The sequence below is a fragment of the Strongylocentrotus purpuratus genome, unplaced genomic scaffold, assembly GCF_000002235.5.
Source record: "Strongylocentrotus purpuratus isolate Spur 01 unplaced genomic scaffold, Spur_5.0 spur5_scaffold_1, whole genome shotgun sequence".
Taxonomy (NCBI): Eukaryota; Metazoa; Echinodermata; class Echinoidea; order Camarodonta; family Strongylocentrotidae; genus Strongylocentrotus; species Strongylocentrotus purpuratus.
This window is the reverse complement of record NW_022145594.1, coordinates 32,519,248-32,533,639: the sequence shown is the minus strand read 5'-3', so window position 1 is coordinate 32,533,639 and position 14,392 is coordinate 32,519,248. Positions and strand designations below refer to the sequence as shown.

General features: G+C 38.2%; 1 protein-coding gene and 1 long non-coding RNA gene across 2 annotated transcripts; both read left to right on the top strand.

Moving 5' to 3' along the window:
* The first annotated feature begins 6,214 nt into the window (after nt 1-6,214).
* LOC105439004 lies at nt 6,215-8,407 on the top strand. The gene is made up of 2 exons (XR_971134.2): nt 6,215-6,361; nt 7,337-8,407. It is a non-coding gene; the product is annotated as an uncharacterized LOC105439004 (long non-coding RNA).
* A 1,122-nt stretch (nt 8,408-9,529) lies between these two features.
* On the top strand, nt 9,530-13,197 carry LOC579414 (ATP synthase subunit g, mitochondrial). Its single transcript, XM_779532.5, has 3 exons — nt 9,530-9,663; nt 10,733-10,893; nt 12,639-13,197. The coding sequence occupies exons 1-3, from the start codon at nt 9,579-9,581 to the stop codon at nt 12,765-12,767; spliced, it is 375 nt and encodes a 124-aa protein (XP_784625.1). The 5' UTR covers nt 9,530-9,578; the 3' UTR covers nt 12,768-13,197.
* The last annotated feature ends 1,195 nt before the right edge of the window (nt 13,198-14,392 follow it).

Sequence of the window (14,392 nt, the reverse complement as noted above, 5' to 3'; positions counted from 1 at the left end):
CATAAATGCTTGTATAAGCAACCAGATAAACGACGGCTTAAGGTCCTCTCCGAGGGATCTATGTTAATAATTGAATCAATGGGTCATGTACGTGATTATGTTGTCACGGAAGTAAATAAATGAAAAAATATATATTTTTAAATGGTACTCATAATCAAGAGTCAATTAGAAGTGGGTACCAAGTATAGCGTGGGCAAAATTTAGGAGAGAAAAAGAAAAGGGCAGGGGTTATTTAGTTGTTTGCGGCTGTGATGGGGGGGGGGGGGTGGGAGTTGACGCAAATTAATGTCGTAATACCCATAGGCAACCTAACCCATAACAGGATGCCTACTGACACATGTATCCAACATTCTGAAATTGTGTTTGACAATCGTGCAGTTGTTAGCAAAGTTTCAAAGTCAGCTGTAAGGCAATCTTTAATGTTTGGCTCCTGTCAATATTTGATGCACACAAAGTTTGTTGATAGATTTTACTATGCAGGGGCGGATCTAGCTTTTTGCTAAGGGGGGGGGGTTGACCAAAATAATGACGATGCGGAGCATCGTCCACGAGCCGCGAAGCGGCGAGCCGATTTTTTTGTGGGTGTTTATTTGAACCCCGTAAGTGATGTTTTCCTGGCATCTATTAACACAATGGAGACCATAAAAAGCAGTGCATGATAACGTCTTTTTAAATCAAGTAACAGTTAAATAAAATAATGACGATGGAGACCATAAAAAGCAGTGCATGATAACGTCTTTTTAAATCAAGTAACAGTTAAATACACAGTTATATCCAGAGTTATCATGTGTTTGGTTAAGTTACCAGATGAGTTGAATATCTTCTCACAATATTTGCACTTGAAAGGGTTTCTCTCCAGCGTGCGTTCTTTTTTCTTTTCTTTTTTCTTTTTTTCTCTTTTTTTTCCCTTTTTTTTTTTTTTTTTTTTGGGGGGGGCCGCCCAAGGGGGGGGGGTTTAAACCCCCTAAACCCCCCGTAGATCCGCGCCTGCTATGACACCTATAACCTGTTCAAAATGTTATAGAAAATTGACGCACCTGGGGAGCGTTTCACAAAGATCCTATAGTTGAACTTATCTCTAAGTCGACTTAACAATTATGGAAAGTTGTTAGCATCTTAGAAAATATTTTGTGAAAGTTTTTTTAAAAGGCATAAAAGGTTGATTCAAATCATTCATATTTTCTATTATTGAAGGAGATTTCATGTTCTTGATGTAGAATTTATGAAAAGTCTAAAATAATTCAATTTTTGCTTTTGAAAATATTTTATTTAAAGGCTATTAATGGCTCTCCATAATGTTTAAGTCTAACTTAGAGTCAAGTTCGACTTAGGATCTTTGTGACCCCCCCCCCTGAACAACTTTAGTGAATTATATACCTACCACAGTAAGCGTATCCAGAAATTAAAACGGGCCGGGGGCGGAGTCCTCGCGAACCACGAGATTTGTGTGTGTGTGTGTGTGGGGTGGGGGCATAATGTATACGTAAAACGATCGCGGGACCTTTCAAAACAAATCAATCCTCTGGCAAGTTCAAGAGCGTCGTATTTTTTCGTCAGTATACATTTTCGTCGTAATGTCGAATACATCAGGGCATCTGCATTGAGGGGCAATTTTAGTATACAGGGGAAAATTCTCTCTGATACTCCAAACTTACATGAAACGAACGAGAAAGCACACAAATTGCTTTCTTTTTACCTTATACCAGAGCTTAAACTTCTCCTTTTATACGAGATTATTATTAGCAGAGCCTGCTGCTGGGGATATATAGTTTCTGAATCTCGCACTTATTGCCGGAAATCATCGTTTAGCCGTCATATATTTTCGCAATTTTTGTGTGGAATAATTTACTCAGTCCAAGGAGAAGAAAAACATCAATACTAGTTATGTTAAAAATAGTGGCTCTTTTCCACCATCAAATTTGTGTTTGTTGTTGCAACGGAAGTCATCATTTTCCTCTCTCTTTCTTCCACCCCTCCCTATCTCTCTCCCATTCTCTTGCGCTCCCCCTCTCCCTCTCCCTCTCTCTCTCTCTCTGTCTCTCTCTGTCTCTCTCTGTCTCTCTCTTTAACAGTTTTTCTTTACGTGTGTTCCTTTTTCAGTATTTTTCATTATTATATCGTTATATCAGCGATGGCAGATAGGTTGTCATGTCAGAGTATATTATTTTATCGAATGATTTTAAACAACAACAACAACAACATTATTATACACCATGTATAAAAATATATTCTTTACAATGAAAGTTATACAGAATCGATGATTATAAAAACCTGGTACTTGGGATCAAAATAGCACATGTGCTAGTCAAGCCTGGCAACTTTTTAATATATAAACATTTACTAAATAAAAAAATGATTTATTTTAACTGCGATTAGTATACTATACAAATTGTGATCACAACTAGATAGCAAATACAATGAAACATGTCCACTTTTCTCATTAAAAGTATCATTATTTTGATTTCTTCAACGTTTTCATATTTTAAAACAAATACTCAAATAACTAAAGTTTACATAAATAATTTAAAGAGCACATCGAACAGTTTTGCAACAAAGAGGAAGGCGTAAAACCCAATGTCTCGGGTACAATTTGTAGAACAATATTAAGCTATATAGTCTTAATAATGATTGTTTAGTGAATTCCTGGAACTATACTTGTGGATGCTTTTAATTTGATATCAATTGATATCCAAATCCATAAATCCATCCCTAAAAGTGAAAGAGAAAACTGCATCCCTTTGTATAGCTTAGTCCTTTAGGTAGATCTCCATGGCGACCTTATAAATTAAAAACAAAATTATGGTTTGTTTGTCTTGTACAATACGTGCTGCGTGTATTGTATAATCTATTCATGAGAAAGAGCAAAGCCCTAAAATGGAACATTATTTTAGGAAAACCCCGTATGATTTTATATACATGCAACACGTGAAGAAGAAAAAAAAAATTGGAACAGACATGAGAGCCATTCAAGGCAATTGGCCTAGATAGATTAGTTATAAACGCTCCAAAATCAAAGATGACAAATCACTATTTCCAGTTAAAACCTAATCGGGTGTAACGGAAATGATCCTTCCATTGGACGAAATAATTCACGGCTCAATGTATTTTGGGTCATAATAATTATACAGCATTATAATCTGATTCCCCTCCAAAGGCGTACGTGGCGTGGGCTAACATTATTGGCGATGCACTGATGACAGGAGGGGGAGGGGGGGGGGGGGGGGTCATCACCGGAGACGTTGAATAGTTGTGTTAGTAGAAGAGAATTAGGCCAAGTATAAGGGACAAGAACAAATTAATCTGTATCCTTTTCACATCGCCTTTCAACCTCCCCCACCCCACCGCCTCCATCTTCGCAACCCTTTCCTTGCTCTCTCTCTCTCTCTCTCTCTCTCTCTCTCTCTCTCTCTCTCTCTCTCTCTCTCTCCTGAGTCGTCCTTTCTCCTTTCTCACTCCCTCTCTCATTAATTTTCTCTCTACCCATCAATCTCTCCCTCCCTCCCCGGCCCTCGCGATCTCTCTCTCGAGCTCCGGACCTCGATCCCCCTTATCTTTCCCTTCCCCTCTCTTGATTTTCCCTCCCCTCGATCTCTCCCTAGCTCTCTTTCATTCTTTCTTTCTGTCTTCATATTTTTGTTGGAGGGGGGGGGGGGGTCACCCCACTTCGTCCCTCTCCTCTAGAACTACGCCTCCCCAGTGGCATTGCCCACTGGATTTTGTCGGTTACGCGGATGTCATGCTTTCTGATTATGACAGTCATATTCATTGCTTTCAGATGATTTCACATAATACTTTGCAATCGAAGAATTACAAGAAAACTAAATTGAAATCCAACCATTATGACGGTGCTGAAAACCAACCTCTTGTTTCTACTGGCATAGCCAGATTTCTTTAAGGGGCGGGGGTGACACAGACGGAGTGAAAAACGAAATCACAGAGTCCATCTTTACAGCGGGGGCATATGGGTGCATGGAGGTGGGGTTTTTCAGGCATGCGTCCCCTTGGCCCCCTGACTATATATGCCTATATAATATTTCTATACTCCGTTTAAGGTATGCAGGGGCGGATCCATGAAAATCAGAATATGTACTGAAAGGATTGCAATCCCTAAAGTCGATTCGACTACAAACGGTTTTTAATTTTCCACTAAAAAGACATTTTCAAGCCCTTTCGTTTTGAGGGAAGTTCTAAATTATTAGTACTTTTCAAATAAAATATTTTTCATCGTTTTGCAGTTTTACTACCTCCGAAGTGACGCGAATACAGTAGGCCTATCAGTGGGGCACCTTACAATCGATAGTCCATAAAGATGGAATGACTTTAAAAAAAAAACACCCTTTTTGATGAAATTATTAAAAAAAATAACCACCACCATCCCAAATGCCGTTGGAATTTAACCTTTTTTGCCTGAAAAAAGTGGGACATAGACCCTTTAAGTTGCATAACATTATAAGCATTGTCTCTATATCAGATATTGTTATTTAAAAAAACAACACATGAACAACAAGAAAGGAATTATCATGAACGTAGTACACGAGAAGTTAGTCGAAGAAAAAGGGATCAAAGCTTAATCTTATTAATTGACTGCAAATAATCCAATATGATCCAGCTGGGATTAGAACTCATGCAATATGGCAAGGAAGTTGATCTGTACGGAATAAAGAGGATATGAGTTAGTGAGGTGATGCAACATTATATGCAAATAGACAAACAGTTGGTTTGATGACGTGAGCAAAGTCAGCAAACGAGTCATTTCTCAACATTAGGAACCGAATTATGTGTAATTCAGGAACTATGTTGTTACAGTGACATTAATCAAATCAATGTAATTACACTGTTGCCAATAAAGTCGGAATAATTTTTCTTTAGCTTAGCCATGAAATGATTATAATTATTACAATCTTCTCAGAACTCCGTTGAATAATCTAAATAGCCACAAAGTTAATGAAGTTTTGAGAAGATGTAAACTGTATAGAGTGCCGAAGCTGTGACGTCATAAAAATCTATTTTTTTTTTAGAATTTCTCAATTTTTTCTTCATTTTCCGAAAGAGCATCAAAAATAATTTCCAAATGTCGAAAACCAATTGGCTCCTAGTTGTTAAACATTTGGACATTATTTTTGATGCTCTTTCAGAAAATGATGAAAAAATTGAGAAATTCTAAAAATTAGATTTTTGATGACGTCACACTTCACCAATCTATAAAGAATAAACCATATTGTCACTATAATTTCATCAAAAGAGGTAAAAACAAAACAAAAACACATTCCCTCTTTATGGTGCCCCACTGCTGGGCCTACTGTACCCGCCTCAATGTACGGAGGCAGCGGCGACGCCACAGGGGGGGGGGGGCAGGGGGTGCGCCCCCTATCATTTTGAAAAACTGAAGGAGAAAGAGGAAAAGGAGAAGAAAAAGGAAAGGAAAAGAAGGAGAAGAAAAGAAAAGGAAGGGGACGAGAAGGAGAAAGGCAAGGAGAAAGAGAACTACAAATTGTAAATTGTGACACAAGGGGGGGGGGGGGGGGAGGGAGGAGGGGAAAATAGAGATAGAGAAAATAAAGAAAAAGAGAGAAAAAGCAAGCCCAATCAGCTAGCGATCAGATTTTATTAATAGACGCGTCATTATAGATTCACATTACCGGAAGTTCATACATTGGTTTACGATGAAAAACCTTTCACCAACTGAAAAAAATAAAATTAATGCCTTGTATCTCCTAAACCTTATGGCCTATTGTTTAATGGAAACGACAAATTCATCTTTAACAACCCTTCTGAAAAATTTGGTAACACCCCCCCCCCCCCGCGTTCTTGCCATGTTAGTTGAACTAAAGACTGTTTTCTTTTTAATTTGGCAAAAAGTTTGCACCAAAGCGAACCATTTAAGCATCAATTAAAAAAGAAATCTTCAACTTCTGACACCCCGGCTGCGTGGCGCGCCCATTCGCCCCCAACCTGGTGCCGCCCCTGTGTACAGAGGTAGTAGTACACATTGGCCATTAAACTGCAAAACGATGAAAAATATTCTATCATCACATCCAAAGCGCATTAGCTGACAAAGGCCACTGTCCTCAGTCTCACCAATAATGTGTTTAATTCTGTCTTTGGAGGGAAAAAATGCTCACACCAAAAAAGATATGCGTCCGTATTATCTAGGAGAGGGTACGACACAGGCGGACGAGAATAAAAACAGGAAAAGGACGAGTTTGTTTGGGCATAGAACCTAGACGATTTCTTTGCACACATTTTAGGCCCAGTCCGTAAACAGAAGGAGAATTCCTCCCCACTTTGGCTAGGAAAATAGCCTTTTTGGCTGGAGATCTGTTCCTTGCAGCAGCAACACCTTAATTAACATTATTTTCTGGTACGTATGAAAGAAAGATAATGGAGTATTAAATATCAAGTAGAACTTAAACCGACCAGACACTTCTGCTCTGTTTTCAGATTATTATCGGAATTCCAAAATCCTCTCTCGCTAAACTCTCGGCTTGAATGATTGCTGCCGCGCTGAGGTGCTCGGGCTAACTCTCGATGACAGTAAATCGTAATGACTTTTATGTGTTGTTGGAGTGTTCAGCCTATCCATCTAAGATAATTTAGTCTTTTAGCGACTGTAGAATACTAGAATCTGTTTAAACTTACTTATTTAAACTAGGAAAGAACAAGAAGAAGGAAGAAGATCGAAGAGCTAGCCAACAACATTATGATGAGAACGAGAAGAAAGACGATGATGATGAACAGCATTTGTATGGCGCCCAACTATCTGTTTAAAAAAACATTCAAAGGTGCGGAGAACAAGAAGAAGAGGAAGGATGATTATGCTGATGATAATGTGTGAGAAAGATGATGTAGAAGAGAAAAACTAGAAGAAAGGCAGGGGATGTTGAGGCTGAGGGAAAGAGAAAGTAGATCTCTAGAGAGGAAAGAGAAAGTAGAGAGGCCAGAGCAGAGGAAGGGAAGAAGACAAAAGAGAGAAAAAAGGAAGAAGTATAGCTCTTTATTTATAAGAGGTCAGAATTCAGATAGAGAAAAAGAAGTCTTTAATGTTTCATTATGCTGATGAGTGTAAGAAAGATGATGTAGAAGAGAAAAAGTAGAAGAAAGATGACGGTGATGATGGAGAAAAAGAAGAAGAAAGGGGATGCTGAGGGAAAGAGAAAGTAGGCAGGCCATAGCAGAGGAAGGGAAGAAGACAAAAGAGAGAAAAAATTATAACTATAAGAGATCAGAATTCAGATAGAGAAAAAGAAATCTTTAATGTTTCATGCTTGTTAATCAGACAACAGTTTCTCATACTCGTAACTCATAAGATTATTTCTTTTCTCTGTGTATCTTTCAGGACACCAAAGCTAGCTTCAGGATGGTGATGAACATAGTCCGGAACTACTGGTGGGCGGCCATCACACCTGCCTTCGCCCTGGTGGGTTACTACCTTGACACCCAACAGACCGTCAGGTACTCCGGCTGGAAGAACAGGACGGAGCTCTACAAACGGGAACTCAAGGAAGGAGAAGACCCATGGACCTCGACTGTTCGATCATGATCTGAGGGTCGAACTGCTAGTGGTCTTTGAGGAGTAGAGGATATCTATTTTGGACATTATCAACAAATTTATTAGGACTTGAAAAACAGGAATTTAAGCCAGTAGGACAGAACACTTCAAACAGGAGCTTAAGGAAGGAGAGGACCCATGGACCGACCTCGACTGTTCGATCATGATCTGAGGGTTAAACTGCTGGTAGTCTTTCAGGAGTAGAGGATATCTATTTCGGACTTTATCAACAAATTTATTAGGACTGTACAAATGGGAACTGAAGCAAGGAGAAGGCTGATGGACATCGACTGTTAGATCCTGATCGGAGGGGAGAAGTTTTAGTGGTCTCTGAAAAGTAGAGGATATCAATTTCGCCTTTCTTGGACATTACCTACAAAGTCATGTTCAGCTTCACTGTAGACAGCAATCAGGCAGCAATAGCTTTGATAAAGAGAATCATTTTAATAGAACTGAAAGACATTGTCTTACGTTTCATTGCATTGTCTTATTATGTTGACAATGCATAGAATGTAACCAGACATCTAAATTAAAAAAATGTTAAAAAATTACAAAAAACAGACTTGTGGTCCGTGATAACTGTGTTTGCAGATGCCCAAGATATACATGTATGATTATTTCAAGTTTACCCTTGACCCAATATACATGTAGTTGTGAAGAATATTCCAATAGCATCTATTACATGGATGCACTCCGCAGAATTTGCAATTCTGTGAGACCAAGTCAAAAGCTTCTACGAATGCATGTGTCATGGCTCTCTTTTCCCAGTGTATACTTATAAAAGAGTTTTATGGTGGATTTCAATTTTTGAATGGGTTTTCCCTTCATGAAAGATGTAAAATAAACATTGAAAATAGATTGCTGTTGTGTTATAGTTTTTTTGTTGAAAGTAATTGTAATGAAATTAACTCTTTAACAGATTATGTCAAACTCTTGATTTGCATCATTTGTTACTACACATATACTTACTTTACATGTGCTATAACATTTATAGCAAATGTAAACTCTACATTCACTGATGGAATGATTTTTAGCTGTCGGAGGATTTCAACCTTGTTCTGTTGTGAAACAACTATTACATGTATAATTTGCTTTTTTTAAGTGTTCAGTTATTATGCTCTATCATTAAAAAAACATGACAGGTACCAGAAATAATATAATTCAATGAAAGAAAAGAGAAGAGAGGAGTGGAGAGAGAGAGAGAGGAGGGAGGCAGGGAGGGAGAGGGAAGGAGAAAGAGGGAGGGAGGGAGGGAGAGAGAGAGAGAGAGAGAGAGAGGTTGAAGGGAAGGAGAAAGGATCAGAGAGTAAGGAAGGATGACTGAAAGGGAGAATGAAAGAACAAGGGGGGGGGGGGAGGAGGAGGGGACATAAAATCTAGGACAGAAATGAAAGAGGATATAAAGAGAGGACAGGCAGAGGAGAGTCAGGAAGGGAGAGAAAGTGGGAGGGAGAAGAGAAGATATGAGAAGAGGGGGGGGGGGGGGGGGTCAAGAGAGTATAGTGTACAAATATCAACTAAGAAGACATGTAAGACTCATGAAATGAAAAAAAAATCATGCCTCTTTTGTCAATTACATAATACATTGAAACATTCCATTACGAATAGTGGTATATTTTTGCTTAATGATTTTACTAATGAACAATTATGATAATGATACACTATTCCACTTTACTGATTATTAAAGAAAGGTGGGAAGGTCAATAGTTGACTGTGTAGCCACTAAATGAAAACATTCAAACAAATTCAGTATAGGCCTACATCATTACATGTATTTTTCTTTTCACAACTTTTTCAATGACACCAACTTTCAACCAAAAATATAGTCTGGCCATTAATAAATAACCCAAGGCCATACTATGATAAACTTTTTTCTGTTGTCGTTTTAAAATTTAAATTGAATTTGAATATAGAATAGAGATTGAGATTAAAAAAAAAAATCCTGCTGCTAGGACTAGGTTCAGCATTTTCCCTTTGATCATATTCTGCGCATGCGCAATTGACGATTCCGATCCGAGCAAGAGCAAAAATGGCCCGTGCTGTACAGAAAGTAGTTGGTTTGGGCACAAGATTAGGCAATTCCGTGGCCACCCAAGGGCCAAAGCTTGCCTCAGGTAATATCTTAAAAAGTCAATTATCCATTTTATTAACATTTAAGTTGCTTATATACTTTTGCTTTGAAGTAATTTGCATTTGAAATCTGCACGAGTAAGAAGATGCGTGAGTGATGTCTGTATGCGCGATGCGTGCTTGTGTTGTAAGCCGCCGGTGAAGGCGGCTCTGATATGAATGATATGTGTGACTCTTTTGGTAGACCCTACTTGGTAGCATTACCCCCGTAGGATTCCTCCAAAAGACGCCGTAAAGGTGTTTAAATTGGAGGTGGGTCGTTATGTGCGGCCACCAACTTAAGGTGCTGGTTTTAAGTTGGTTTTAAGCACAGATTTCGAAGTATTTTAAGGAAGGTTGGGCTACAATTAAGGCCGAATAAGGGAGAAAGACTGTTCCAGACTTCCAGCTGATCTCAGCTGGGCGCTAATTCAGAATCATATCCAAAATTTGACCCGTAACTCCGGCGTGGAGATACCCTAGATCTACTAAAACATACCCAAAATGAAGTAAATATTCATCAAATGTCCAAATAAAGGTCATGATTTAAAAGTTGATGTTTGTTGCCTGTTTCGTGTCAATTTTCTTATCTTTTTTGGAGTATTTTTCTAAAAAACAAAGACTTATAATATACACTTTCTCACAGGATTCACGGCAAACTGCAGCACAATACAATTGCATAACGTACCTACAGTGGGGTGTGGGGGCGCGCGTGTATTCAGTTAGCGACCGTAAACTGAGATTATAGTCGTTAACTTGACACATGCGCGCCTTTAAAAACCTAAAAAGTAAAAGTTATTACAAATTTACTATACAAACTGACATCAAGTCTGACAGAAAGGTCCCAGTTCAACATTGAGTCATTGTCATTGATGATTGATTTAAATGGATATCACCATCATACAAAAGCCTTAGAGTATTCCAAGTCAAGGTTACATACAAACTAAAAACCCTAACAAATTCAACCCAGATCCCCCCCCCCCCCTCGCCAAAAAATAAAGGTGTGGAGCCCTGCTGTTGGATGACCCATTCAAACGTTTCTTTTTTCTTTCCCTATTTGACTCCACCATACAGAAGCCGTAGAGTTTTCCAAGCCAAGGTTAGCCAAGTTTTGGTACTATGCCAAGGTCGAGCTAGTCCCACCTACTCCAGGTGAATTCCCTGCTGTTCAGAAGGGGATCATGGATATCGTCAAGGCTGCAAAGACAGGCAAATACGCCAACCTGACAGTTAAGGTCTGTATAGCTTTGTGTCAATTCCAGAATACATCAGAATCTAGTGTCAAACTCCTTTGGACCAAGAATATTATCTTGTTCTGGTTGATGACTCATTATTTCATGGGAAAAATACGAACCTAATCAAAAGAAACAAATTAATCAACCACAATTAGGAAAAAGGTAAAGACTTAAACTTGTCAAAATTACCTTGTTCTAATGTAAGGTGTTGTGATGAGAGTTTGTTATAGCAATGCTCTTTATCGAAAGGTTCAATCATGATTTGCAAGTCCCATGTTATTCCAAGAATATATATAATTTAATGGTAATTAACATCGGGGCAATGTACAGTAGAATATTGCAAACTCCAGTGGAGCAAGTTAGTAAATTGTCCTTGTTTTCATGGAAACTCATTGTATGAGGGACAAAAACATGTAATACTTCCAAGTATTACCCAAAAGACCTTGTCACAATGAGTGTGTTAGGACAATGCTCTGCTTAGTAAGGTTCAATTTTATTTAGTCATTTGCTATCTCATGTATCACCAAGAATGAAGAAAATTAAACAATAATTAAATTGAAAGTATAATTTCCATTGTTATTTGTTCATAATGGCTTCTACACACAAAGTGATGACAAGTTACCCAAATAAAAATGAAAGCTTTGAGTAAGACATACTTACATAGTTTATTTTTGCATTTTACTCTGATAAGTGCAAGTTGAAAAAAATTAAATAATTGAAACAAGCATCCAACCATCTTTAACACTAAAACATATATAATTAGAAGAGAGCTGACGGATTAAATGGCATTGAAAATATTGTCGTTGGTGATATTGTCGCAAGACTAATCTGTAGACAGGAGGGGGATTATTCTGTCATGTTTTAAATTTTGGCTTCGATGTTAATAGCGTCGAGAGCCAATGACAAGGCCTCAACATAGAGGGTGACATATAATGAGTCATACAGGTGGACTCACTGGACTGATTCCAATACCAGTAACAATCTGTTGGTCCTTGTGCAAGGTCATAGATCCTGTCAAAGGGATTAACACCTGTGGTTTATAATATAAGTCTAATAAAGGGCGAGAGTCCCATTTCATAAAACTTGTCATCAGTGTCAAATGACAGTTTTTGTTATAAGCTACTGATATCCTTGCTTCTGATTGGTTATCAGCAGATTTGTCACTTTTTGGGGTATTTTGTGAATGGGTCCCAGGTGTCCTTCCTGATTGCAATTGTACATTGTGCAGTTTTCAAACTTTTCTTGGAGCTTATTCAATGCCCCTTTTAACAAAGCAGACAATTAAATAGATAAGAGAATAGATATAATGATATAGTTGGTAGAACTCAAGTAAATTCCTGTTTTCTGTTTGTAACAAAGTGGTAACAAAAAGGGGACAATTTATATACACTGCCTAAGGGACTCTGGTTAAATGGGCTTAAGGCCTTTGAGCTAACTGTTCATTTTCTTAAAGACGCAGACCTAAAAGAAATGATAATGATATTAGTGAGGCATTGGAAGCCTCACTTGAGATTTTGTGTTTACGATGGAATCTTGTTATACAAGGACCTTGGGACATTTACAATCATCTTGTTACATGTATATCTGTTTTTTCTCAGGTTAACATTCCACCCCCCAAACCCCCACTCTTTCTTAACAAGGTCCTAACAATTAATTTACTCTGTTTAGATGTGACATCACTTGAAAACTTTATTTACTGATGAATTGTTACTATTCTTCTCTTCTGTCTCTATCTCCATCCACAGGAAGCATTGGGAAACACGCTGGTCTGTGCTGAGGTAGCGTTCTGGTTCTTCATCGGTGAACAGATCGGAAGAAGAAGCATCATCGGCTATGATGTCAAGTCCGACTATGAACCACACCCTTACATATAGCGCCCTCTCTCGACCCGTTCTTGTAAATTTAGCCAGTGGAGATCTAGACATGTATTTTTATTTGAATTGACTCTACTATGCCACATGCAGTGTCTAATGTATTGAGTGGAATTATTATGATTCAATATATGTATTGAGAAGAAGGAAGGGAGTTCAGAACTGTCAACATTGACATCGCTCTTACTCCTGATAATGTCCATAATTCCTAATTCCTATGGAACTAAGAGAAATTGTACCCCGAGAATCAATATTCATACATCTTCCAATGATCCCATTATTCAATATGTACTGTAACAGGTATCTAAATTGGCAACACTGTATCCATACAGCGTGACATAGAATGTGGAACCCAAACATGGTTTGTGCACATTTCCGCAAGATGAGAATCTATTCATGTGAAAATATATCAGGTTGGATGAGAAATGTGTAATTTCACATTTCACAGTTTGTAACTTTATTAAAGAGTTTATTGAAAACCGAACTATTCTGTCTGTACTTTGTAAGCAGGTTTAGGATGATGGTTTGATGGCTGTGTTAAAATGACAGTTTTACGACCTGACTCAATAGGCCTGACTTCATCAGCTTGAGTTTGCCAAATAACCTGCTATTTTCAGACTCGGATGTTATCCCGAAGCTCGAAGGTGCGTCTTCACCAGACTGATACGCTCATCATAAACTAGCTCAGACAGGCGCAAATTAGCCTGCTATTTCCAAAATAGCAGGATATTTTGGAAACGACCAAGATTTCTCTTGATATTATCTCGACTAAATATCGCACTAATTGCAACTGCAGGCTGATGAAGACGCAAACTAACATGTTAATTGCGGGTTATTTGGCAAACTCAAGCTGATCATGCTCATAGGATGTGTGATCCATCAGCGAATTCCTCATGCCATCAAAGGCACACTGGAGTTGTGTAAGTTAAGTAAAGAGTCAAGACAATGAAATATCATCTCGGTATGGTGTGACACACATTGGCATGCTAAAAGGCATACAAGATTTATTACACAAGTATTTTGAAATGAGTTTGGAATGAAGCCTGATCGGGTCAGGTTTGGAAAGGTCGAATGAGTATGGTCTAAGACTGAGTGCAGACGTTGTGTTGTGAACGTGAGAAAGGTGTGGATAGTATCAGCCAGTAGTATGGGACAATTTACATGGACATACATGTACATGGTCGCCCAAAATGTAGTTGAAAGAACCATCCAAAATGAGTGAAAGCGAATAGTGAAGAAAGAAATTTGACTAATATACTTGACAAATTGAATAGCATAAAGGAGAAATACTGAAAAGACTAGTATGCTGATTTGAGTGCCAAACATGTGTTGTACCTTGTATGATTTTTCTCTTAGTTTGGAAATGGTACGAATTCACATACATGAAAACGGCATATTTGGGCAGAATAAAAGAACAAGAAAGAAAAAAAAAACCCAGGAGAGACTCTAAAGGATCATAGGAATATGCTTCACTCTTTGGATGTTCCTAACATGTTTCCCCCATTATCTGCCTTTATGCTGAATTCCCTTTCTCTTTCTCCCTTCAACATCTCACTTTCCATCTTCTGTTTGCTTCATGATGTACTTTCATAGTTCTCTCTTCTCTTTGATTCTATTTCCTCTTCACT